At 43.3% G+C, this 27,891-nt stretch overlaps 1 protein-coding gene across 1 annotated transcript in view; it reads right to left on the minus strand.

The window, feature by feature from the left end:
* smarcc2 (SWI/SNF related, matrix associated, actin dependent regulator of chromatin, subfamily c, member 2) overlaps window positions 1–27,891 on the minus strand; it is a 68,572-nt gene that overhangs the window by 38,315 nt on the left and 2,366 nt on the right. Inside the window, 10 exon segments of the mRNA XM_055664590.1 lie at window positions 1,724–1,854; window positions 14,538–14,653; window positions 16,874–17,005; window positions 17,126–17,201; window positions 17,871–17,940; window positions 19,228–19,297; window positions 21,142–21,234; window positions 22,083–22,164; window positions 23,147–23,232; window positions 25,491–25,610. Of these exon segments, the coding sequence (XP_055520565.1) occupies window positions 1,724–1,854; window positions 14,538–14,653; window positions 16,874–17,005; window positions 17,126–17,201; window positions 17,871–17,940; window positions 19,228–19,297; window positions 21,142–21,234; window positions 22,083–22,164; window positions 23,147–23,232; window positions 25,491–25,610 (976 nt within the window).

The following is a 27,891-nucleotide window of genomic DNA, read 5'->3' on the forward strand; positions in this document are numbered from 1 at the left end:
TTTATTGGTTCTATAGATGAATGCATTCATACATAATAACCAGTGTGTGAGGCTCCACTCTTAAAACACTTATGATATACGTTGACATTTTATTCTCATCCTATCTATAAATATTTGTCCTTAATATTTGTATCTAGCTTTTTGCCTCAAATACAGATTTAATGCAGTCATGAACTCTATGTTCTTACCATTCTCGTGATAAAGGTTTGCTTGAATTTTATTTTGGATTAATTAACCAAAGAAAATCATATTTATGGGCTTTATATTTACTCTTTTTGATGAGAGAAAAACCTTGTTCAAAATGAGGAATAGTGCTTGGATGTAAATAGGACTGTGGTGTAATTATGTCCCTTTGAGATACATTAAGCCCTGGATTGAGACTGGGGCCTACTGGGACTCTGTCCATTAAGTGACTGGGGCACCATACAATAGTTCCCCTCATCTGTAAACGGGCAACTGTGAAAGGGTGAATGTCCAATCTGTGACTGGGATACTGTGCAGGAAAATCTGGAAAGCTGGAACCACAATAATAGCTGATTTAATGTCCTGGTTATGACCTAATGAAAGCAAACATTCGGTTGCCATGTAACAGTTCATTAAAAATGTACAGACACGTTCTGAATTGGAAGCAAGTCTGTACACTTGATCAAAATTGAAGGATGGACTTTAGGCCACACCGTCACTCCTCACTTGAAACAGAAAGCTTCAAAGGGTGGTGGGTGTATGGAACAAGCTGCCAGAGGAGGTAGTTGAGGCTGGGACTATCACAATGTTTATGATATATTGGTGCATGGATAGGACAGGTTTAGAGGGATATGGCAGGTGGGACTAGTGTAGATGGGGCGTGTTGTTCGGCTTGGGATGTTGGGCTGAAGGGCCTGTTTCCATGCTGTATGATTCTAAATATAATGATGATGTTAGGGGCCCCGACTCGAAACGTCGTCTGTGCATTTCTCTCCATAGATGCTGCCTGACCCTGAATTCCTCTAGCATTTTGTTTCTTTGTTGATGTTAATTGCCGTGCTTGATAGTTTGACCTGTTGCATTCAGTGATATTGGCATTGGCCTGTGGGTCATTAGTTTTGGTTACAAGCAGTTTCTGACTAAATAGGATGCCACGAGATTTCTTCTTTATTCCTTATTGTTTCCCCAGTCCAGTGACACGCATACATTTCAACCAAGTATCAGGAAAATATAGTTAGTGGTTGTAAAACCTTGCAAATCCTTTTAGCAACCCTCAAAAATATTCTCATCACGCATGCAGACTCAGAAAATCACAAATACGTTTCCAAATTCAGTAGTTTGATGCTTTATGTGACATATCTGTAAAGAAGCTGAAAACGACAGCAAAACACAGTGAAAAATCAGCAGTAACAAAACAATATACAAAGGGTTGCGTTGTTAAAGTTAACAGTGCAAAATTGAAAATAAACAATTCTGATCCTTCACTCTGTGTCTCTAGGACAGTGGAGCAGAGATACAGCCTAAAGTCTAAAGTCAACTTGAGCCATTCTTGGGCAGTGCGTTCAATGTGAATGCCAGCCTGTCAGCTTTGGTATTTGGAACTAAATCCAAGTTGGACTTCAGAAGTAGTGGCTTACCTTTAGGGCAATGCAAATAAAATACATTTGGAGCAGTGACAATCTACTATCAATACAGTAGCGTGAAAAAAGAAAGAATCAATCGATCAATAAGAAAGCATTAAACGAGAAAAACTTATTACCACTTTTCGGTAGTGTGACCTCTTCTACGTTGGGGACAGGAGAAGGTTCATCCATGTCCTTGGTCAGATCCTCTTGGTCCTCCTCTCGATGTCCTCGCTTTGACTTGGCATATGGTGTGGCAGGACTGCGTCTTAAAACAAGGTGCAATGCGGTCATCCGCTCAAGAGTACATCATTCTAACTCTTTCTTTATGAAGTCACATTCTATCACGGTTTAGCTACATTTACGCAATGCGGGAAATCATATCAAAATTGCTCCAGATACCAAAAGGCACTTTGTCAAAGTCTTGTGCATTGTATGTTCAGTCAATCTAATGCAGATCATTCTGTTCCCAATCACAATAGGAACTGCTGGAAACAGGTAAGGCAGTGTTACCCAATGGCCAACATCAGCTGAAACAAATCTGAGGACAGGTTTGTGATCAGACAAAATAATTCTGTCACATTTTGTTGTGATGCCATTTGGATTGCCATGTGCAGTTGTGAAGTTATGCCAAGTTCTGTGCAAGTTATTCAGGTTATTATTAAGTTAATATAGACCACAGAAGCAAAAGATGCAGATGGAACAAGAGGAAGAAGATTTATTAAATGCACCGGTGGACCGTGCACTCTTCTCAGTGTCTTTTAAATGGTTCATTTAAAAACGTAACAAACTAAATATCAGAATTCTACTTTTGTCATGAATACACATGGAAATGACAAAGGGTTCAAATTCGCCAAGCGTGTGTTCTTTCAAAGTTTCAGTAAGTTGAAGCAACTGCAAAATTCAAATGATACACTTTGTAGATGACATTTGAAGTCAACTTAGTTGGAGCTGAGAAAGTTGCACTGCTTGTGTCAATGAAATGTTGGCATGGTATCGCAGACAGGGTGTAGTTTCCTGCAATAACTTGGCATAGAGTTCCAAGGCTTGGTCCATTGGGATTTTTGTCCAAGCTAAATAGAAACCATTAAACCCCAACCCTATGTAACAAAGGAACGGGTACAAAACATCCCAAAATCAGCCCAGCGTGTAAAGATAGATGGTTTTTCAGACTTGGTTTAATAGATTAATGCACATAATCCTGAGGTTGTTAAAACTCACATTGACTGGTGTTTAAGAAGGAACTGCAGATGCTGGAGAATCGAAGGTACACAAAAAAGCTGGAGAAACTCAGCGGGTGCAGCAGCATCTATGGAGCGAAGGAAATAGGCAACGTTTCGGGCTGAAACTCTGAAGGAAATAGGCAATGTTTCGGGCCGAATCCCTTGGGAAATAGGCAACGTTTCAGCCCGAAACCCTTCCGGGTTTCGTCCCGAAACGTCGCCTATTTCCTTCGCTCCATAGATGCTGCTGCACCCGCTGAGTTTCTCCAGCATTTTAGTGTACCTTCACATTTACTGGTGTTGTACAAGGGATAGAAATATAGTTTATTCATTTGGCTTGGTGCCTATGTATTGGCAGAGAGAGTACATAGGGCAACTGAACAGAATGTAAAATTAACAGAAGATAGAGCAAGAAAAACATAATATATCTGAAGATACAGAATGTATTTAAGTCAAGACAAGTCAAGTCACATTTATTTAAAAAACCCCAACTCTCGTTGGCCAAAGTGCTTTACATTTGTTATAAGTGCTGATGGAAATATCAACTATCCTTCTGATTCCACTGATGCTGCCTGACCCGCTGAGCCCCTCCAGCGGTATTTTGTTTGTCTGTAGTCTCTTGTGTCTCCATAATGTATTTCAATGTCAGGTTGCCATAGAGGGAGTGCAGAGACGGTTCACCAGACTGATTCCTGGGATGTCAGGACTGTCTTATGAAGAAAGACTGGATAGACTTGGTTTATACTCTCTAGAATTTAGGAGATTGAGGGGGGATCTTATAGAAACTTACAAAATTCTTAAGGGGTTGGACAGGCTAGATGCAGGAAGATTGTTCCCGATGTTGGGGAAGTCCAGGACAAGTGGTCACAGCTTAAGGATAAGGGGGAAATCCTTTAAAACCGAGATGAGAAGAACTTTTTTCACACAGAGAGTGGTGAATCTCTGGAACTCTCTGCCACAGAGGGTAGTTGAGGCCACACAGTTCATTAGCTATATTTAAGAGGGAGTTAGATGTGGCCCTTGTGGCTAAGGGGATCAGGGGGTATGGGAGAGAAGGCAGGTACGGGATACTGAGTTGGATGATCAGCCATGATCATATTGAATGGCGGTGCAGGCTCGAAGGGCCGAATGGCCAACTCCTGCACCTAATTTCTATGTTTCTATGTTCTATGTTTCTATGTTTGATATATTATACAGAAGTCAGTGATAGTGCTAGAGATAGTGGCCTGGTGCTCGTCTGTGGGGTCATGGTCCAAGGATAAGTAGGAGGAGGTGTCTGAGAGTTGGCGCGTGGCCTCAGCTTTGTAGAGATCAGCGCCCCAAACTACCACGGCACGGCAGGTTTGATCACCCAGTCTGGGTTGTTGCAAAGTGAGTGGAGGGCTGTACGGGGGGGGGGGGGGGGGGGGGGGGGGGGGGGGGGGGGGGTTAGAGGTGACACGGGGACAGGGGAGAAGTTGAGGCGGTTGATGCCCCACTGGCAGTTTAAAATAAAAAGGTCTAGACCAGTGGTTCCCAACCTTTTTTTGGCCATGCCCCACCTAATCACCTCTAAAATCCTGATGCCCCCCCATGTGGTGATATATAATTCTTATCATTTAAAAAGTGAACTCCGTTTCAGCTGAAGAAGCTTAAAACGCCAATACCTTGGTTGTAATAACTACACAATAAAGACCTTTTTTACCCCAAAAAAATTATTTACTCAAAATAACATCTGAAACATAAACTACATGTGTTTACCTGATGGAAAATCCTAAAAAATAAAAATCGAAAATTTGGACCCAGACAATTGCCCCCCTTAAAAATCAAATTGCCCCCCTGTGGGGCGTACGCTAAAGCCAGTAGATGGCCATGAGGGGGGGGGTCCAAGAAGAGGGGGTCAGTTGGAAACGAGAGAAGGGGTCATCTCTGGGGGGGGCGAGGACTCCTTCCCATGGAAAAACGCATTGGAAGAATCCCATCGAAGAATCTCAGAACGGTTTTCGATAGATTTGCGTTATTAAACTGTAAATAAGATGCCCAAGAAGGCACACTAGAACATCGAATTCTCCCAATTTTGTTAGCCCTTGCTGTCTCCTCCCCTTCCTCAGCCCTCGGGCACCTCCTCCTCCTTTTTCCTTCCTTCTACCCGCCACCCCCCATCAGTCTGAAGAAACCCTTGGGAAATAGGCAATGTTTCGGGACGAAACCCTTCAGGGTTTCGGCCCGAAACGTTGCCTATTTCCTTCGCTCCATAGATGCTGCTGCACCCCACTGAGTTTCTCCAGCTTTTTTGTGTGCACTAGATACTTGCCTTTATTGTCTGGTGTACAGATTACAAAAGCCGGGAGATCATGGAGGATCTTAAAGAACGCAAGTTAAGCCACAGCTTGAGTGTTGTGTTCAATTCTGTCCACCACATTGCAGGTAGGACGTAATAGCGGCAGAGGCCACAGAGGAGATTTACATGAATGTAGCCAGGATATGGGGAGAGGTTGGTGTGGTTTATGATCGAGATTTACTTGAGCTATATAAAATTACAAGAGATTTATACAGGGTGGAAGGCAAGGACAATTCCCCTTGCGGTAAGGTTGAGAACTGCGGATATAGATTTGTACTTGGTCAAAGGATTAGAGGGGAGTTATGGAAATAGATATATTTATCCAATGAGTAGTGGGGATCTGGAACTGTGTCTAAATGGTGGTGGGAGTAACCTGATCACATTTGGGATTAAAGTGGCTGAGGACTTGAGGTTGTAAGTGTTGTAAACTATAAACAGATAGTTGAGCCGTGGAATAAGGGGTTGGACAGGCTAGATGCAGGAAGATTGTTCCCGATGTTAGGGAAGTCCAGGACAAGGGGTCACAGCTTAAGGATAAGGGGGAAATCCTTTAAAACCGAGATGAGAAGAACTTTTTTCACACAGAGAGTGGTGAATCTCTGGAACTCTCTCTGCCACAGAAGGTAGTTGAGGCCAGTTCATTGGCTATATTTAAGAGGGAGTTAGATGTGGCCCTTGTGGCTAAGGGGATCAGGGGGTATGAGAGAGAAGGCAGGTACGGGATACTGAGTTGGATGATCAGCCGTGATCATATTGAATGGCGGTGCTGGCTCGAAGGGCCGAATGGCCTACTCCTGCACCTAATTTCTATGTTTCTATAACGTACGAGTTCTTATGCACAACATGGGCAGAAGATGGCACAAAATACTGGAGAAACTCAGCGGGTGCAGCAGCATCTATGGAGAGAAGGAAATAGGCAACGTTTCGGGCCGAAACCCGGAAGGGTTTCGTCCCGAAACGTTGCCTATTTCCCAAGGGATTCGGGTTGCCTATTTCCTTCAGAGTTTCGTCCCGAAACGTTGCCTATTTCCTTCAGAGTTTCGTCCCGAAACGTTGCCTATTTCCTTCGCTCCATAGATGTTGCTGCACCCGCTGAGTTTCTCCAGCATGGGTAGGTGACATTTCTGGTCGGGACCCTTCTTCAGACTGATTTACGGTGATGGGGGGGGAGAGAGAAAGCTCAGAGGGTGGAGATGCAGGACAAAGTGCGGAAGGCAATAGGTGGACACAGGCGAGGGGGGATTTTGATGGGCAGATGGTGTTGAAACAAAGGACATAGATTGAAGCAGAAGGCGTGAGACAGACGGGTTGAAGAGTTGCGAATTGTGAAAGAATCTAGGAGGAGGGGGAGGTGGAAAATTAGCTGCGTGTCCAGGCGAGGCAAAGGGGAGAGGGGGTGGAAATTGCGAGATTATCTACAATTTGAGACTCCACCGGTTCATATCATTGGTTTGTAAGCTACCCAGCAGAATACGAGGTGCAATTCCCCCCCAGTTAGCATGGTAATGGAGGAGGCCCAGGGCAAAAGAGATTACTCTTGGAATCTAACTGCACAACTCTGGGGGGGCATCTTTATAAATTGACAGCATCGCACATATGTATATTCCAAATGAGCAGCTAATTCATTTAAATATTCTTTTTTTTTAAATAGATTAAATGGCAGCAATATTTGTACATCATTCCTATGGAAGACTAGGTGGTAAGCAGAGACACAAATAACATACAAGAACCTGCTACCACAGATGGAACTGGCAACACCAGAGCAAATGGAGCTTTGGCATATACTGTTTAAGAAGGAACTGTGCAGATGCTGGAAAATCGAAGGTACACAAAAATGCTGGAGAAACTCAGCGGGTGCAGCAGCATCTATGTGGAGCGAAGGAAATAGGTAACATTTCGGGACGAAACCCGAAAGGGTTTCGTCCCAAAACGTTGCCTATTTCCTTCAGAGTTTTGTCCCGAAACGTTGCCTATTTCCTTCAGAGTTTCGTCCCGAAACGTTGCCTATTTCCTTCAGAGTTTCGTCCCGAAACGTTGCCTATTTCCTTCAGAGTTTCAGCCCGAAACATTGCCTATTTCCTTCAGAGTTTCGTCCCAAAACGTTGCCTATTTCCTTCAGAGTTTCGTCCCAAAACGTTGCCTATTTCCTTCAGGGTTTCAGCCCGAAACGTTGCCTATTTCCTTCAGAGTTTCGGCCTATTTCCCGAAACGTTGCCTATTTCCTTCAGAGTTTCGTCCCGAAACGTTGCCTATTTCCTTCAGAGTTTCGTCCCGAAACGTTGCCTATTTCCTTCAGAGTTTCGCTCCATCCACAGATGCTGCTGCACCCGCTGAGTTTCTCCAGCATTTTTGTCTACCTTGGCATATTATGTTTGGTCACCATCTTGCTTCCTGGTAACCCAAAGATCTGAAGTGTGTCACAAACACAAAGATAGTTTGCAACTTACCCAGAAAGTTGCCCCACACACAACCTCCTAGTTCAATCTGTTGAAACGTTTAGTCGCCATGGACCCATCTCTTTCAAAAACCCGAAGCTTAAGTATTGGAATTTTCCTGCATTTGCATTTCCCCCCCCCCCCAACGTCCCTCCCCCCCCAAAGCTGATTGGGTTCCATGCAACTGTAGCATCGATAGATTTCCACTGCCTAGTGTTTCGGTATTTTGCCATGCATTCGAAATAGTAAAAGCAGATACAGTAGTATTTTTTTTAATTTATGCGCATCTAAAATAAATAATGGAAAAACAATAACATGAACGCACCAAGACCTGAACTATTATTTGGGTTTTGCAGCAAGGATAAAGCAATACTTTTTGGCCACATTTTTCAGTTTCAAATACGAATAAAACCTAAATCATCTCAAATTTTATATTCCTTGGTGACCCACTTGATAAGGAGAGTTTTTGTTGCTTTTCTATCAAATGTGACTTTGCGATTCCTCAAAAATCATTTCCTTGTCAACCCTTTATCTGAAATTGTGATCAACTGCAGTGGCCTGCCTTTGCCACCGAGACATTGAATTGAATGAATGAGAGAAAGTCGGAACACAAGAGAGGAAGGGGGGGGGGGGAGAGAGGGGGAAAGTAAAACAAAGAGAATGAGATGGAGTGAGAGAGGAGGGGGGAACTGAAACAATGTGCCTGGGGAGAGATTCTGGGAGAGGAGAGGAGCAGACACACGAGAGACGAAAGTGTTCTGGCTAAATTTGAAACACATCTGCTGATAGTTCGGCACGGACATGTAGGGCCGAGATGGCCTGTTTCCGTGCTGTAATTGTTATATGGTTATATGATAGTTGACAAAGTGCTCAGGTTCACAACATGTGAATGAAAATACTTTCAACGTTTAAAAAAAAGCAAAATATTTTAGGCTTCAGCATATTCAATGTTTGGACCGACATAATATTTGAGTTGAACCCTATTGTCTCCTGCGATAGTTTCTCAAGAATTTTCAATCTTGGCAGAAATACTATTGATATTAAAATCATGCAAATAGGCTGACAATCTCGTCTTACAATCTCCTGAAATGAAATCACCCATTCTACAAAGGAAAAAGCTGAAAGGTCAAACATTGCGCCCGAGTTGAAGATTGAACTGTGGGTTGCTGCTGCACCATGCGACCTGCTTTGAGGACCAACTTCCAAACGTTGAGCTAGCGGTTTGCTTTAGCGACTGGCCGTGATTGGTACACCCGCTCCACCCTGCCTGTTTTGCGCACATCACTTTAGATTGCAAGGCATGACATAAATGACAGCCGTTTTCAAAGTATTCCAAGCCTTTGGCAAAACATTGATGTTGATCTCCCGGACCCACTTATAAAGGGATTGTAGTGTTTGTCGTCATCAGCTGTAATGCCCCCCCCCACCATTCTGAGTCACGTGTGTGACCAAACAGATGGAAAGTTGTGGAATACACACATCTCTTCTAAATCTGAAAGCATGAAAAGGTACATTGTTTTGTACTTGCGTATACGATTCATATTTTCTCTCGGGTTATCCAAGTGAAACTTTGTATATGTTGTGCTGACAATGTTTGTTGAGGGTCAGAGGTCAAAGGGCGGGTCACGTGTGTGACATTTGACATTCACTTTCCAAAGAATGGGCCAATGAGCGACGAAACGGGCTGGGAGCATGAAATGTGATTGTCGCTAAATGTTAAGACTCTAATCGCGTGTCCCCTAGTCACCGTGTTTGTTCTTTCTGTAATGATTTAGTCTAATGAGCATCACGAGCGCAAACAAATAGTTGTTGCTTGCTGCCAATAACTACCTGGAAACAGCGTGCCTGAGAATGGATGCTGTGAATACATTAGCAGCACTGACATGCCAAACTGCAGGCTGATTTCCATCATATTATGATCACTCTCACAGGGGGGGGGGGTTCCTTTCCAGTTGCGTCTTTCACATGTAGCCATTGTATCTCCCTGTGCAGCTTCCTCGGATTCTATAAATCCATCATCCAGTGTGTGAACAAGTTGCCCATCATTACCTTTTTAAAATCTTTCCCATCTTATTTCAAACCTACACCTTCTAGTATTAAACTCCCCCTACCCTGGGTAAAAGACTGTGACCATCCATTTCATTTAAGGTCACCTCTCAACCTCCAATACTCCAGTGAAGACAGTACCAGCCTATACAGCATCTTGTGCAAACTCAAGGCCACCAGCCCCTGTAACATCCTCATGAACCCTTTGTTATTTTTCTACCATTCCAGTGCCAAAGAAAAGCAAGGTCTCATCCCTAATGACAACCATCCAGTGGCCTTGACATCCACCACCATGAAGTGCTTCAAAAGGTTGCCGACCACACCATGATCACAGTGGATGGCGGTGCTGGCGGTGCTGGCTCGAAGGGCCGAATGGCCTCCTCCTGCACCTATTGTCTATGTAACAGGCCCAAGGCTGATGCCATCTCCCTGGTCCTACACTCATCCCTGGAACACCTGGTTAAGGATACCCACATCAGACTCCTATCCATAGACTACAGCTCTGCATTCAATACCATGACCCCATCCAAACTTGGCATCTGATGTCACAAAATATTTTGATGCCATTTCTTCCAGTTGATTGGTGACATGTAACTTTGAACCACCAGCGCAACATGTTTTTCTGCAGGTGTGTGTCATTTCATGTTCATTCACTGGCATTCAAGCCAGGTTAAATTCTCAAAAAGGAAGGCTTATAAAGCAGATTTAAAAAAATTAAGGTCTTTTGACTGCCATTTTAGGAACAGTGATTGAAATTTTGAATGCAAGATTTTTAACAAAATTTTAGCATGGGGAAAAAGAACATACTTCACCTTGAAATCCATTTGCTTTGAGCATTTTTGTTTACATGGCACCAGCCCATTTCAAAGCCTGGGTTTAATAGTTCATACAATTGGACAAAACTGTCGCCCTGCTGGCTTCAAGCAAATGCTGCGGTGTGAGTGAGGTACACAGAATTTTCCACTTTAAACCAGGAAAGAGTAAATGCACAATCAAAAAGCAGGAACGAGAATGCAAATGCTGAAAGTAAAACAAGAAAATGCTGGAAAATAGTCAGGCAGCATCAGTATAGAGAGAAACAGAATTGCCTAGTTCGGATTCAGAATTTGAAAAGATCTGAAATAGTTGAATTCAATATGAAGTCCAAATATACCTGAACATAGACGAGATATTGTCCTTTGAGCTTAAGTTAAGATTCACTGCAATAGTGTCCATGTCTGAAGGTGAAGTGAGAGTGGGGCGGAGAATGACAGTGACAGGCAACTAGAAGCTCAGGGTCACTCTTGAAGACCAAATGGAGATGTTTTACAAGGCAGTCAACCCAATCTATTGTTTGGTCTATCCAATGCCAATCTAAAATATTAACTGCTTCTCTCTCCATAGATGCGGCTTGGCTTGGCTTGCCCTACTGAGGATTTTCAGCATTTTCCTTTTTAATAGTCATTTCTTGCCCCAAACATACTGGACCTTTTTTGCCATCAAGAACACAATTTCTTCACTTTGAATTCAATTGGCATGGGTTCAGCTGAACTTCCAAAGCAAAAATATCAAAGTTATTTCCCTATCCTCGAATGCTATTCCACTCTTCATTTAGGCTTCACTATAAAGATTTCCCTTGCAGCTGAATACATCAGCTCTCATCTAGTCTTAGAAATGATCTGGCGAAAGTGGGGAGAGGCGGAAGAATAAACGAGCCTCAGTGGCGACACAAACCGAGCAAAGTAGTTGGAAAGAGAGGGAGGGGAGGGAGGAGTGGAGGGAGGGGAGGGTGGTGAGGAGGGAGGGGGAGAAGGCGCGGAGGGAGGGAGGGGGAGAAGGGAGGGAGGATGACTGTTTTGGTGCACAGCGAGGCAGAATAAGAAAGACAGACAGACAGACAGACATCAGGGGAAAGATGTTGAAGGAATAAAAAACAGCACTCAAAGAAAACCTCAAAGTGGAAGAGATAGACAGATGGAATGACACTGGAAAAGGGTACACCAAAGGATGGGGTGAGCCGGCATGGGACAGAAAAGAAAATTAGGAAAATCATCCCTCCTTTATCATCAATGAAGTGGACGATGGAAAATATGATTGTCAAGTTTCTGTTTTGATGGGAAAACATATCGAACTGCAAATTTTAATTATGCATAAAATGAATCAGCAACCCAGGGAACAACATAACGAGAATCATATCTGATTTATTGGCAGTAATAATTGGGCTTGATATTTCAATCTGCATTCCATTCCTGTTACCAAATCTGTAAACAGAAAGATGATTAAAGTGTTCACTTTTCGGTTTGTAGCTGTCCAGTAATGGCACTTCCCCTGTGCTCTACCTATTGTACTTGAGTTTGACCTGTATAGTATATGTGATCTGTTTGGATAGAGTGCAAGACAAAGCTTTTCCCTGTACCTCGCTGCATGTGGTAATCGTAAATCCAAACCGAAAACAGTTGAGAACTCAATTTTCTTGAGTGAGCAGACATTGTACATTCAATAATAGCCCAAAATTAAGCAGCCTTGAATAAAGCAAACTTCAGGAAGCAAAGCAAAGCCAGAAGTACTTCAGAAGAGGCATGCCTCCAAAAACAAACATTGGTCTAATTACCAAGAGAATTGAGAATCTGAGTCATTTTAGATTTGCTTGAGATTTTGTTTTGTGCGTTTGTGGTAATATAAATCATTGTCCTATCTATCTGGGACACATGACATTAAACTCTCTTGATCTGGTTAGTAGCAAAGCAAAATGGTGACCAAAAGGATCTCACTCCAGCAAAAATATTTTGAGAAATTTAGTTAGTTCCCATATTTCTTACCACTCATAATGTTTGTCTTGTATTTTTACTGCCTGTTAAATAATTTTGACAACCAACATCATTCAATTTCTTGTCATCTATTGTTAATTCAATATAGATAACGCACGATGGTACATTGTGGGAGGAAGAATAATACAATGTTCGTTAAAAGGGGTTCCTTATCTTGTTGTCACAGTGGTACCCGATCTTTTTGGAAAGAATTGGGGAAGTCCAGAACAAGGGGTCACAGCTTAAGGATAAGGGGGAAATCCTTTAAAACCGAGATGAGGAGAACTTTTTTCACACAGAGAGTGGTGAATCTCTGGAACTCTCTGCCACAGAGGGTAGTTGAGGCCACAGTTCATTGGCTATATTTAAGAGGGAGTTAGATGTGGCCCTTGTGGCTAAGGGGATCAGGGGGTATGGAGAGAAGGCAGGTACGGGATACTGAGTTGGATGATCAGCCATGATCATATTGAATGGCGAATGGTGCAGGCTCGAAGGGCCGAATGGCCTACTCCTGCACCTAATTTCTATGTTTCTATGTTTCTAATTCCTCTTACTTATACGTTTATGAATTGCTATTCTAACTATATTTTCTCTTTGGTATCAGGTACACAGACATAATGCATGGGGATTGCAAGGTGAATGATGACCAAGCACCTGTTGTTTGAAGGACAAGAATTTTTGCCAAAACATGGCTACATGGTTTTCCATTTTAACTAAATAATGATTTGAGATGGGAGAAGGTGATGTACACAGTGTAGATATACTCAGACATGTGTAGGAAGGAACTGAAAATGCTGCTTTAACTTGAAGGTAGACACAAAATGCTGGAGTAACTCAGTGGGACAGGCAGCATCTCTGGAGAGAAGCAATGGGTGTGTGCTGGATGCATATGTCCTTTTCTTGTTTCAGTGTATTAATAACCCGGACACAACACTTTCCCAGTAATATATGAATTACTCCTTCCACTCACTCCATGCAGCCTATTATAATAATTGAAAATCTTTATCTTTTTCGTACATACCACACTTTAGGCTGCTGTAATCTTTTAGAATAGGCATAACATACAAAGACAGCAATGACCTCTGCAGCAACTCAGGGCAGCAAAGGCCGGACAGATTGAGATATCTTTTCAGAACATTACACAGAATGAAAACTTGACACTTCTTCAAAAGTCCTCATTCTCCCAGGTCCCAAAGCTATTTATTTAATACAGCCTTCCAATTGTAATGTAAATGAGGCAATTGCAACTAGGGCATAGACTTGTAGTTGTTACATGACATTGCTCCAGTCATCCATAACTTAGTAAACTTTTGAGTAATGCAAGTTGTACAAGACATTGGTTAGGCCACATTTAGAGTATTGTGTTCAGTTTTGCTCATAGGGTGTTCCAGCTGGAAATGGTACGCAGTAGATTCACAAGGATGTTGTCGGGGCTCAAGGGTATAAGCAACAGGGCAAGCTGGGACATTATTCCTTGGAGAACAGGAGGATGAGAGGTGATCTTTTAGAGGTGTATAACATCAAGAGGAATAGATAGTGTAAATGCAGAGTCCTTTACCCAGAGTAGGGGAATCAAGAACCAGAGTACATAGGTTTAAGGTGAGAGGGGAAAGATTTAATAGGAACCTGAAGGGCAACATTTTCACACAAATGGGTGGTGGGCGTATGTTGCCAGTGGAAATAGCTGAGGCACGTACTATCACAACATTTTAAAGAAATGTAGACAGGATCGGAAAGGTTTAGAAGAATTTAGCCAAACACAGGCAGGTGGGACTAGTTTATTGTATTGTATTGTTTTCAAATTTATTGTCATTGTCTCAATTTGAGACAACGAAATGAATTTCCCTTACAGGCAGTACCATAAAAAAAAATTAGATGGAGCATCTTGGTTGGCATGGGCAAGTTGGGCCCAAAGGTCAGTTTACAAGCTCACTCTGCAACATGCCTACCTAATCTGTTTTATTAGCAGAAAATAAGATGTCATTCCTTTCATTAAATGAGGCATGGTTCAGGATCCTGGTAGACAGAAATGCTGCCATACCTTTCTACATTTTGCCCACTAGATTCATACAGGAGGGATACAAAACTTAACATTCCCAATTTTAAAGAAACAATGTTGAGAAACAAGGGAAGTGCCTCACCCTTTCTTGGTGTTCTTTTTCTTGGGGTCAGGTGTCGGAGAAGGAGACGGGGAACGTTTCCTCTTTTTATGAGCGCTCCCCTTCTTATCTCTTCTATCCGAGTCAGGGCTGTGCACCTTTGAATGGATATTTAAAGGGTTATTCATTTTCATTCATCCCATGAAAAGTCAATTACACTAAAAGCACCAAATCACCAAAATGTAACCCTTAGATATTTACAGACCAGAACTCTTTCTAAATGCCGAGCACTGGAGCTGTGTCAGCCAGAAAATAGATGAATGTACAAGTTGGGCAGAGGAATAAAGTTCTTGGCCCCTGAAGACTGTACTATTAAAAAGGCATCAAGTGCTGGAGTAACTCAGCAGCTTCAGGCAACATCTCTGGAGCACAAGGATAGGTGACATTTCGGGTTGGGGCCCTTCTTAATCTCGTCAAGGCACTGTTCCCATGCACATAGAAACATAGAAATTAGGTGCAGGAGTAGGCCATTCGGCCCTTCGAGCCTGCACCGCCATTCAATATGATCATGGCTGATCATCCAACTCAGTATCCCGTACCTGCCTTCTCTCCATACCCTCTGATTCCCTTAGCCACAAGGGCCACATCTAACTCCCTCTTAAATATAGCCAATGAACTGTGGCCTCAACTACCCTCTGTGGCAGAGAGTTCCAGACATTCACCACTCTCTGTGTGAAAAAAAGTTCTTCTCATCTCGGTTTTAAAGGATTTCCCCCTTATCCTTAAGCTGTGACCCCTTGTCCTGGACTTCCCCAACATCGGGAACAATCTTCCTGCATCTAGCCTGTCCAACCCCTTAAGAATTTTGTAAGTTTCTATAAGATCCCCTCTCAATCTCCTAAATTCTAGAGAGTATATAAACCAAGTCTATCAGTCTTTCTTCATAAGACAGTCCTGACATCCCAGGAATCAGTCTGGTGAACCTTCTCTGCACTCCCTCTATGGCAATAATGTCCTTCCTCAGATTTGGAGACCAAAACTGCACGCAATACTCCAGGTGTGGTCTCACCAAGACCCTGTACAACTGCAGTAGAACCTCCCTGCTCCTATACTCAAGTCCTCTTGCTATGAAAGCCAACATACCATTCGCTTTCTTTACTGCACTATTACTTAATTCAATCATGGCTCGTCAGATTGCAACCTCAACTTTGCATTCCCATCTACCTGCGGTAACATTTTACCCCCATCTCGTATCCAGAACCTATCTATTTCTGCCAAAAACAAAATTCAAACACCTCCTGGAGCTTCGAGGCAGGGAGTTACAAAGATTCATGAATGTCTGAGAAGAAAAACAATCTTTTGATATCAACTCAAGAGAGAACAAAATTAAGAAAGTTACTAAATTAAACTTATTGGAGATGCTAAACCCTGGATATCAGAAAAAAAATGAATTGTGAATGATGTTAGGAAAATGAGTTGAATAGGGGCTTTTTCCTGATGTTGAAACTTTTGAATTGGCACACATTTATAGTTATATAGATACTGCATGAAAACAGGCTCTTCAGAATTCATGCTGAACAAGATATTCATCTAAGATAGTCCCATCAGCCCACGATTTGACTGATATCCCTCTCAACCTTTCCTAACCATATATCTGTCCAAATATTATATGTTTTAATTTACCCAAATTCAAATGCTTTTACCTAAATTAAAGGATTTTACTTCCCCATCGCTTTCAAATAGGAAACAGCGAATGCCTGTTCTGAAACATCCATCTGCATACTTTTGTCAAAATACGTTCACATTTAAACATAACCAAAAGGAGTATACTTTAAAAGACATAGAAACATAGAAATTAGGTGCAGGAGTAGGCCATTCGGCCCTTCGAGCCTGCACCATTCGCCATTCAATATGATCATGGCTGATCATCCAACTCAGTATCCTGTACCTGCCTTCTCTCCATACCCCCTGATCCCTTTAACCACAAGGGCCACATCTAACTCCCTCTTAAATATAGCCAATGAACTGGCCTCAACTACCCTCTGTGGCAGAGAGTTCCAGAGATTCACCACTCTCTGTGTGAAAAAAGTTCTTCTCATCTCGGTTTTAAAGGATTTCCCCTTTATCCTTAAGCTGTGACCCCTTGTCCTGGACTTCCCTAACATCGGGAACAATCTTCCTGCATCTAGCCTGTCCAACCCCTTAAGAATTTTGTAAGTTTCTATAAGATCCCCTCTCAATCTTCTAAATTCTAGAGAGTATAAACCAAGTCTATCCAGTCTTTCTTCAGACATCCATATAACAAAGCTAATCTTTCCAATGAAACTTAAACTTGTCTCAAATCAATGAAACGGTAAAATATAAAACTGTGCATTTACCTCTTCCGTTAACGTTTTGGCGGAAATTCTTTTCCTTCGTACAACAGGGGATCGGTCATCATTCACCTCATAATCTTCCTCATTCATCCATTCGTTGAAGGTGTCAGTATCCATTATCCACTTAGCATGGACCTGGTGAACAAGAGGAAGTAGTTGGTTTTGAATATCAGTCCATAAATCCGTATAGAATGTAAGAGAACAATCATTCAACTGTATGTATTTTGACATATCAGCAGTTATAGATCTGCAAACCTTCCGTGGCCGTTCAATTGGTGGAGGGTCCTCAACTGCTGCCTCAATTTCACTGGCTGCAATCCATGTATCGTAACTGGAGGTACACAAAAACATCACTTCAATCTCATAAAACCCCCTGATATTGTCACTTCAGAATTCCTCATAATATAGAAACATAGACAATAGGTGCAGGAGGAGGCCATTCGGCCCTTCGAGCCTGCACCGTCATTCATTGTGATCATCTACAATCATCTAGATTTAACAAATCATCTAATGAACACTACCCCAATCAATGCACGAGTCGTGGAATATTCCCCGGATTAAGAACACTCCCTGGTGAGCAGGCCTGAACATCGGGCCGCCCATAGCGGCGACTGCGGAGGGCTCGGGGAGGCCCCGACAACGGGTGAACATTGGGGAGTGAACATTAGAGGAAGAGACTGACTTTGGTGCCTTTCCTCACAGTGGGGAAAGTTGATTCTGCTGTGTGGGGATGTTTTTATGTTGAATTCTATCGTGTGTTGTGTTCCTTATGTTTATTGTATGGCTGTACGGTAATCTCATTTCACTGTGCCATCTGGCACATGTGACAAATAAATGTATCTTGATCTCAAATTTTAGTTTGATGCTGTTTTAAATCATCTCGCCTCTGATCCATGCAGCTGATATATACTTTTTTTTAATATACATGTATATTAAAAAAGTAATTCAAAGATGTGACTGTTAAAATCTGACACAACTTAAAGTTCAGATACATACATACCTGTCGGGGCAATATCCCCAGTGTAGTAGGACCTGCTTCTCCCTTTTCATTATTGGCCTCACCCACTCTTCTAGGAGAGAAATGGTACGTCAGAGGCACAGAGGTTACAAATGATGTTGTTTTTATGGCTACACAAAAAAGCTGGAGAAACTCAGCGGGTGCAGCAGCATCTATGGAGCGAAGGAAATAGGCAACGTTTCGGGCCGAAACCCTTGGGTTTCGGCCCGAAACGTTGCCTATTTCCCAAGGGATTCGGCTCGAAACGTTGCCTATTTCCCAAGGGCGGGGGACAAGAAAGGAAAAAGGAGTAGGAGCCCGAAGGCTGGGGGATGGGAGGAAACAGCAGGGGGACTGAGGAAGGGGAGGAGACAGCCAGGACTAACAAAATTGGGAGAATTCGATGTTCATGCCCCCAGGATGCAGACTTCCCAAACGGAATACGAGGTGCTGTTCCTCCAATTTCCGGTGCTGCTCGCTGTGGCCATGGAGGAGACCCAGGACAGAGAGGTCGGAGACGGAGTGGGAGGGGGAGTTGAAGTGCTGAGCCACCGGGAGGTCAGCTTGGTTATTGCGGACCGAGCGGAGGTGTTCGGCGAAACGATCGCCCAACCTCCGCTTGGTCTCACCGATATAGATCTGCTGACATCTAGATTGTTTTTATGGCTAACTGGATGGAAATTTGCTAGAAATGTGCAGTTTAAGCAATAAAATGGAATTTGCAATCTCTAACTCTCTTTCGAAAACCTCTTTTAAAATGAAAGTGGCAGACGCACCAGCCAGCATGAAAGGGAAACAAAGCAACGTCACCCTGATTCAGTGCTAATGTCAGTGAAAAAGTAACGGAACAAATTCTACCACATACTGCAGGCTGAGTTAGAGACAACACCACACCATGACCTCAATATGTCATGGGAGACCCGAGTGTAAGATTTTCAATACATCTCTTTTTTTTTGATAATTCCTTGGGATTAAAGATAAATTGTTGGCACTCCTTTCGGAGAAGTTGAAAGGTATCTCCACATGAATTCTTTAATACAGAGTGGCCGTTTTAGACCACATTGGCAGAATGAGGTCTTGGTCTCAAAGCAAGCAGGACAGCTTTTGTACACACAAATACACAAAAGTACAAACAAAGACGCTACGTACGCTGTCGGTTCAAGATCACTAAAAATTCCCGTTCAACTGAATCAGGACAAAACAGCGTTCAGAACCAATGCCTGTCATCAACATATATTTGTATATTGCACAAATAGCTAACATGTAATCAGTCTTTCATCCAAGGCTGCAGAATGAAATTATTCAAGTAACCTGCTGAGGGGGAGATACAAGAATTCAGACTGAAAATCGTAAAACTCACCATCTTCCAAACTGCCAGGAATCGGGTAAACAATGTGTGATGCATTTGACTTGTCCTCGGTAACAGTGCCCTATTAGAAAATACTTCATTAACATATAGCAAGACAGATAAGTCATAAAGTGAGAGGTCAAACATTTTCTTCTTCAAAAGAAAAAAAAGTTTCTACCTAATCTAGGAACCAGAATGTTCCTGTTTCAACAAAGGGCAGAATAAAAGGTTTACCCCCAACATTCTAGCCAGGGCACGATTCTATTGTGAGGGTGATGAACTGACATAAAGCGTTGGCCACAATTATAGTCAAATGAATCAGATGGGATCACCATCAAGAACTACCAGGAAATAGACATACAAAATCCTCACAATATGTGTATGTATGACTGATGCCATTATTGCTGGCTAGAGTGGAAACTGCTCTCCAACATTAGCTTGATACCATGAGGATTGTTTCCCTGATTGGCATAATTGGCATTCTCCAACAAAGAAAAATGCTTCTGAGTAATATACAGGATAAGACAGAAAGCCAAAGGTATCAAAGACTCAGGGAACACTGGAACTAGATTAACCCAAAGAAGCATCTAAGATGACACAAAACAAAACTTAATGTTGCAATATTAAAAATGCACACACCCATTCTAAGTAGATGATGGGTTGTATGTTTATAATACAGTCGATGGTAGAATTGGGTTAACATACGAGGAGTGTTTGATGGCTCTGGGCCTGTGCTTGCTGGAGCTTAGTAGGATGAGTGGGAATCTCATTGAAATAATGAATAATGAAAGGCCCAGATAGAGTGGATGTGGAAAGGATGTTTCCAGCAGTGGGAGGGAGAGTCTAGGATCAGATGGCAAAGCCCCCCAAAAAAAGGATGTAGCTTTAGAATGCAGATGAGGAGGGTGGTGAATCTGTGGGATTAATAGCCACATATAGCTGTGGAGGCCAAGTCAATGGGTATTTTTAAAGAGGAGATTGATCAGTTCTTGATTTGTTAGGTTATGGGGAGAAGTCAGGGAATGAGGTTGAGAGAAAAATAGAACAACAATGGTTGAATAGTGGAGTAGACTCGATAGGCCAAATGGCCTAATTCTGTTCATTTGAGTATAGGAGCAGGGAGGTTCTACTGCAGTTGTACAGGGTCTTGGTGAGACCACACCTGGAGTATTGCGTACAGTTTTGGTCTCCTAATCTGAGGAAAGACATTTTTGCCATAGAGGATTTGAGTATAGGAGCAGAGAGGTTCTACTGCAGTTGTACAGGGTCTTGGTGAGACCACACCTGGAGTATTGTGTACAGTTTTGGTCTCCTAATATGAGGAAAGACATTCTTGCCATAGAGGCAGTACAGAGAAGGTTCACCAGACTGATTCCTGGGTTGTCAGGACTTTCATATGAAGAAAGACTGGATAGACTCGGCTTGTACTCACTAGAATTTAGAAGATTGAGGGGGGATCTTATAGAAACTTACAAAATCCTTAAGGGGTTGGACAGGCTAGATGCAGGAAGATTGTTCCCGATGTTGGGGAAGTCCAGGACAAGGGCTCACAGTTTAAGGATAAGGGGGAAATCTTTTAGGACCGAGATGAGAAAAACATTTTTTTTCACACACAGAGAGTGGTGAATCTGTGGAATTCTCTGCCACAGAAGGTAGTTGAGGCCACACAGTTCATTGGCTATATTTAAGAGGGAGTTAGATGTGGCCCTTGTGGCTAAAGGGATCAGGGGGCATGGAGAGAAGGCAGGTATGGGATACTGAGTTGGATGATCAGCCATGATCATATTGAATGGCGAATGGTGCAGGCTCGAAGGGCCGAATGGCCTACTCCTGCACCTATTGTCTATGTTTCTATGTTTAAGACTTGTGCAGCAAATGTTCCAATCAGACTGCTTCTCACACAACTCTCATCACATGTCACCTTACCTGGTGTCTCTTAATAATGTCTTTCAGTTTGCTTAGCAACTTGGGTTCAATTTCCGAGTTTAGATAAATGTTGGGCCGAGACAAGCAGTGGTTCTGCAAAATATAAAAGATATAGAATGGGTATAACATTGTAAGAGGCCTGGAAAGGACCCATTTGCCTCAGCAGACAGGTCAAATGCCAAGGTGGCATCAACTGAAGACAAATAGTAGAAGCATGAGCAGGGAGTTGAGGAAAAGACACAAAACTCTGGAACACAATGCCCTTGCAATCTGCTCAGGACAGGGGTATAGACTTTCGGTGGATAACCAAAACATGGATACTGGCAATGACAAAGACCACAAGGTCATACAGAGGTCAAGCCTTGCGTGGATATTAAACCTTCTATGTAGGATTTAGCTTTTGATTTACTGCATCCCATCTTCTTATGTTTTCACCATTCAAAGCTGCTGGTGGATTGTGGCCAATCAAAGATAGTCCAATGAGGTAGGAAGCTCAGGGCCACTCTCTACTTGTTGGTAGGATGGTTCTGTTGCCTGGTAACAGAGACATCTCTGTTTCCCAGCACTGGTAATAAGATGCAACCCGTCTCAGCAAACAGAATTCACTGGACATCAGAGGAGAGGTCCCTGAGGAATGCACTACATTTACCAACACTCCCAAACATCCATGGCCGACATCACAAGCAAGCAGATCTGCGGAAAGCAAGTCAGCGGATTATATGGAGCGGGTATAAATGTGGAGAAGGAGTAAACCACTGCGTCTGATTCCACGTCTGATATGCTGTAGCTACCCGGATGGTAGCAAGCGGAATTTGGCTGGATTGAATGACTGGATTTGGATGGCAATGGCCAAATGCATTCCCTCTTATTGCAAGATACAAACAGGTAAATGTGAAGTTCAGTTCATGTACAAGTTCCATTTCGTACAATAATCATTTTACCTGAACCAGAGTCTTTTCGATTGTCATAAACATTTCAACATTGCGGTCCATGCGGGAGGGGTTCTGAAAATCAAAGCGTCGCCTAAAACACAAAGGTGAAAAGTTTAACTGCGTCAAGTCATCATGAAACTTTCACCCAAACTATAAATAACAAGGATTATCTGGGCAACCCTGGCCTCAACCCATCAGAGATATCCCCTTCATTAGAAACATAGAAACATAGAAATTAGGTGCAGGAGTAGAAGCCATTCGGCCCTTCGAGCCTGCACCATTCGCCATTCAATATGATCATGGCTGATCATCCAACTCAGTATCCCGTACCTGCCTTCTCTCCATACCCCTGATCCCTTTAGCCACAAGGGCCACATCTAACTCCCTCTTAAATATAGCCAATGAACTGGCCTCGACTACACTCTGTGGCAGAGAGTTCCAGAGATTCACCACTCTCTGTGCGAAAAAAGTTCTTCTCATCTCGGCTTTAAAGGATTTCCCCCTTATCCTTAAGCTGTGACCCCTTGTCCTGGACTTCCCCAACATCGGGAACAATCTTCCTGCATCTAGCCTGTCCAACCCCTTAACAATTTTGTAAGTTTCTATAAGATCCCCTCTCAATCTTCTAAATTCTAGAGAGTATAAACCAAGTCTATCCAGTGTTTCTTCATAAGACAGTCCTGACATCCCAGGAATCAGTCTGGTGAACCGTCTCTGCACTCCCTCTATGGCAATAATGTCCTTCCTCAGATTTGGAGACCAAAACTGTACGCAATACTCCAGGTGTGGTCTCACCAAGACCCTGTACAACTGCAGTAGAACCTCCCTGCTCCTATACTCAAATCCTTTTGCAATGAAAGCTAACATACCAACATGAAAGCTAACATACCATTCGCATTCTTCCCATCCCTCCTCCCACAATCATTTGATTTGGGGAAGCATTCCATAAGATTAGTTGTCTCAACCTCAATATTCTGACCTGCACAGAGTACAACTCAACTCAGCAGAACTGTCTGGAGCATGTACGTTCGATAAAGAAAACTCAATCTGGAAAGGAAAGAGAACCAACCTACCATCCTTGGTCGCTCTTAAATTTGTAAGCAGCAGCAAGAATATGGCACAGAGCTCCACCTGCTTTGAAATCTAGAAAGCATTTCATCTGGAAAACAGAAGCAATAGTATAGTTCTGGCGCTGAATGAAATAACACAGCGAAAGTCACTTATATATATAACTCTAAAAATGTCCTTAAAAATGCAATTATGTTTCAGGGAGGTGACACATATTTTCTGATATTTTGTAGTTTGCAGGAAATATATACGAGTAGAAGAGGAAAGTTGACTTATAAATGTTGGAGCAAGGGAAGGCTGTCAAATGGCCTGGGGCTGGGAGCAATAAAGGCATGGGATTCTCCCTAAATTCAAAGTGGTCCTCGTGATTTGACTACTTCCTTTGCACAGCTTCAGACCTACTGCATGCTCACCTTTCTGTACACATAGACTTAGTATGGGTGAGAACACAAATAGCTTTAATGGCTAGGATGTTTTGAGACCAAGGATAGTCCAGTCTCGATGTGCTGATACTTCAAACAGACTTTTGAATGAAGGGCAGAAAATTTGGATCTGGAGATTTTTCATTCAGTTAGGAGAAGGACAGATAATTAAGGAATAAAGTGAATGGCAGAGAAGTCCACAGATACACAACTCTCTGGGTGAAAAAGATTTTCCTGATCTCACTCCTAGTACAATTAGAATCCCTACTCCAGACATAAAACTACCAGTGAACAAAGCTCCATAGATCAAGTTCAATTGAGATGCTCTCCAACACTGGACAGACATGTTGTAGAATCAAGGTGCTAAATTTCATCATAAAGTTCTGCACAGTCTAGGGACCCTGTTCATTGCAAATGCTTTCAGTGGAAATGCACCTCGCCTATTTTAGAAACATAGAAACATAGAAATTAGGTGCAGGAGTAGGCCATTCGGCCCTTCGAGCCTGCACCGCCATTCAATATGATCATGGCTGATCATCCAACTCAGTATCCCGTACCTGCCTTCTCTCCATACCCCCTGATCCCCTTGGCCACAAGGGCCACATCTAACTCCCTCTTAAATATAGCCAATGAACTGGCCTCAACTACCCTCTGTGGCAGAGAGTTCCAGAGATTCACCACTCTCTGTGTGAAAAAAGTTCTTCTCATCTCGGTTTTAAAGGATTTCCCCCTTTATCCTTAAGCTGCGACCCCTTGTCCTGGACTTCCCTAACATCGGGAACAATCTTCCTGCATCTAGCCTGTCCAACCCCTTAAGAATTTTGTAAGTTTCTATAAGATCCCCTCTCAATCTTCTAAATTCTAGAGAGTAAGGATTTTGTAAGGATCTGAGCAGTTGAAGTCAGACAACAGTTTGTTTGTGTTCTTTTAAATTGAAGATTAAGGCATTGTTTACCAAAATGTTTAGTATGATTAATGGATCTGATAAGAGAGTAACCATTTCTTCTGATTAGGGGAATATGGAATTATGGAGCATAACCATAATATTATTCCTGAACGGCCTGGCTGTAATGTGAAGGGGATATTCCATCACGTAAAGGGGTAGCTGAAATTTTGAACCCTCTTCCAAAAAAACTGTCGTGCTTGGGAGGGGCATCAATTGAAAACACCATCATTGAGACTAAAAGATTTTTTGTTAAGAGGAGGCGAGGAGAGGGGGGTTACAGGAGTGAAACTGGCAGATGGAGATCAGCCGTGATCTAATTGCATGGTGGAAATGCGAGATATCGGTTTATTGGTGCTCCCACGTTAAACCAGTATTAATGAATGCATGGTACACAAAAATGCTGGAGAAACTCAGCGGGTGCAGCAGCATCTATGGAGCGAAGGAAATAGGCAACGTTTCGGGCCGAAACCCGGAAGGGTTTCGGCCCGAAACGTTGCCTATTTCCTTCAGGATTTCAGGGGGGGCGGGGAGAAGGAAGGCAAAAGGAGGAGGAGGAGCCCAAAGGCTGGGGGATGGGAGGAGACAGCCCGAGGGCTGAGGAAGGGGAGGAGACATCAAGGGCTAACAAAATTGGGAGAATTCAATGTTCATGCCCGCCGGATGCAGACTCCCCAAGCGGAATATAAGGCGCTGTTCCTCCAATTTCCGGTGTTGCTCGCTCTGGCCATGGAGGAGGCCCAGGACAGAGAGGTCGGAGACGGAGTGGGAAGGGGAGTTGAAGTGCTGAGCCACCGGGAGGTCAGGTAGGTTTTCGCTGACTGGGCGGAGGTGTTCGGCGAAACGATCGCCCAACCTCCGCTTAGTCTCACCGATGTAGATCAGCTGACATCTAGAGCAGCGGATGCAGTAGATGAGGTTGGAGGAGATACAGCATTAATGAATGCATACCTTTTTTGAATAGTTTTTACCGGTTGTACTTACTGGCAATTTGGTGAGTGGTGCATTGCTTACATGTTTCCCAAACACCTCTTCCTGGAACTGCAGCAGCTGAACAACCAGGCTAGAGAGAGACTTGTTAGTTGGTGGCTCTGCTTGGATGTACTGTAAAACAAACCCATCAGAGAGCAATGCAGAAACAGTTCATATGGCTCAACAATAAAATGTTGGCATCACAATCATTTATATTTAAAGTGTTTAAGAAGGAACTGCAGATGCTGGAAAATCGAAGGTACACAAAAAAAGCTGGAGAAACTCAACGGGTGCAGCAGCATCTATGGAGCGAAGGAAATAGGCAACGTTGCCTATTTCCTTCAGGGTTTCGTCCTGAAATGTTGCCTATTTCCTTCGCTCCCGCTGAGTTTCTCCAGCTTTTTTGTGTACCTACCATCCATCTATTATATAAAACTCAAATCCGTCCACCGTCCGCCTGCAGTACGGATCCCTTCCTGCCTTTTGATTCGTTGACGGCTGCTCCTTCCTATCAGCTTCCAACACACTTCGAAACAAAGTTGCAAGACAGGAACACTGAACTTTTCACTGCTGCAGCAGGCAGGGGAGGTGCAATTGAGGGAGGCAGGGGAGTGCTGGAAACTTACATTTGGCAACGGCTTCAATTCCATTGGAGGAGACGGGTGCATGGTGGAATATTGGGTTGGGGGAATCACACCATTGGGGGAGCAGACCCAACGGGTCTGCACTTGGTCTAGTTTATATTTAAAACTTGATTTGCTAAATGCACAAGTCGAGTCCAGAGCCTCCCTAACCTAACGAATACAGAAATAAATCATAGAAACATAGAAAATAGGTGCAGGAGTAGGCAAATGCCAAAGATCTTCATCGGTGACCAAAAGGAGAACAGTTTCTCACAGGGGGTTCGGAAGAATTTTAGTTTAGTTTAGAGATACAGCACGGAAACAGGCCCTTTGGCCCACCCGAGTCCATGCCAACCAGCGATCACCCCGCACACTAACACTATCCTACACACCGCGAAGAACAGTGAGGGGACTGCCGTGAAGAACAATGGAGGACACGGCGTGGGAGGACTGCCGTGAGGGGGGACGGGAGGGCACTCTAGTTTAGAAACCTCTGCCCACGGGATAAGTCTGTGTTTCTTTGTTTGTTCCAGTGAAGGCTCTGTGCAGCAGTCGCTTGTCTTTTTCTGTTTATTTACACTTGTAGTTTAATTTTAATTTCAAGTGTTTGTGTACTTTGTGAGTGTTGGCAGACCAATTCCCCTCCGGGGATGAATAAAGTTCCATCGTATCGTATTGTACCTTAGAGACAATTTACAATTTTACCGTAGCCAATTAGCCTGTAAATCAGTGGGAGAAAACCGGAGATCCCAGAGAAAACATGCAAACTCCGTACAGACAGCACCCGTAGTCAGGATCGAACCCGGGTCTCTGACGGGGTAAGGCAGCAGCTCTACCGCTGTGCCACACAAGAATATTTCAACGGCTGCCTCCAAGTTACCAATGAGTCACAAAGTTGGGAAGGTCTCGCTCATGATTGTTATGGCTGGCAAAGCTTCACCCATAATTCTGCTACAGATGTTATGCTCACTGGCCTACAGTTCCCAGCATTTTCCCTGCAACCCTTCTTGAATAGACACACAACATTTGCCACCCTCCAGTCTTCCGCCACCTCTCCTGTAATTAAAGACAACTCGTAAATTTCAACCAGGGGCTCCCGCAATTTCTGATTTCTCTGCTTTCCCACAATCGGATCTGTGACGGGATCGGTCAGTCAGCATGGATTTATGAAGGAAAAATCATGCTCGACTAATCTTTTGGAATTTATTGAGGATGTAACAAGTAGAATGGATAAGGGAGAGCCAGTGGATGTGGTGTATCTGGACTTTCAAAAAGCCTTTGACAAGGTCCCACACAAGAGATTAGTGTGCAAGATTAGAGCACATGGTATTGGGGGTAGGGTATTGACATGGATAGAGAACTGGTTGGCAGACAGGAACCAAAAGAGTCGGAATTAACGGGTCCTTTTCAGAATGGCAGGCAGTGACTAGTAGGGTGCCGCAAGGCTCAGTGCTAGGACCCCAGTTGTTAACAATATATATTAACTCTTTAGATGGAATTAGATGTAACATCTCAAAGTTTGCGGATGACACAAAGCTGGGTGGAAGTATGAGCTGCGAAGGGGATGCTATGAGGCTGCAGGGTGACTTGAATAGGTTGGGTGTGTGGGCAGAAGCATGGCAGATGCAGTACAATGTGGATAAATGTGAGGTTATCCACTTTGGTGGCAAGAACTGGAAGGCAGATTATATCTGAATGGTGTCAGGTTAGGAGAAGGGGAGGTGCAACGAGACCTGGGTGTGCTTGTACATCAGTTACTGAAAGTAAGCATGCAGATACAGCAGGCAGTG

The sequence above is a fragment of the Leucoraja erinacea genome, chromosome 40 (assembly GCF_028641065.1).
Source record: "Leucoraja erinacea ecotype New England chromosome 40, Leri_hhj_1, whole genome shotgun sequence".
NCBI lineage: Eukaryota > Metazoa > Chordata > Chondrichthyes > Rajiformes > Rajidae > Leucoraja > Leucoraja erinaceus.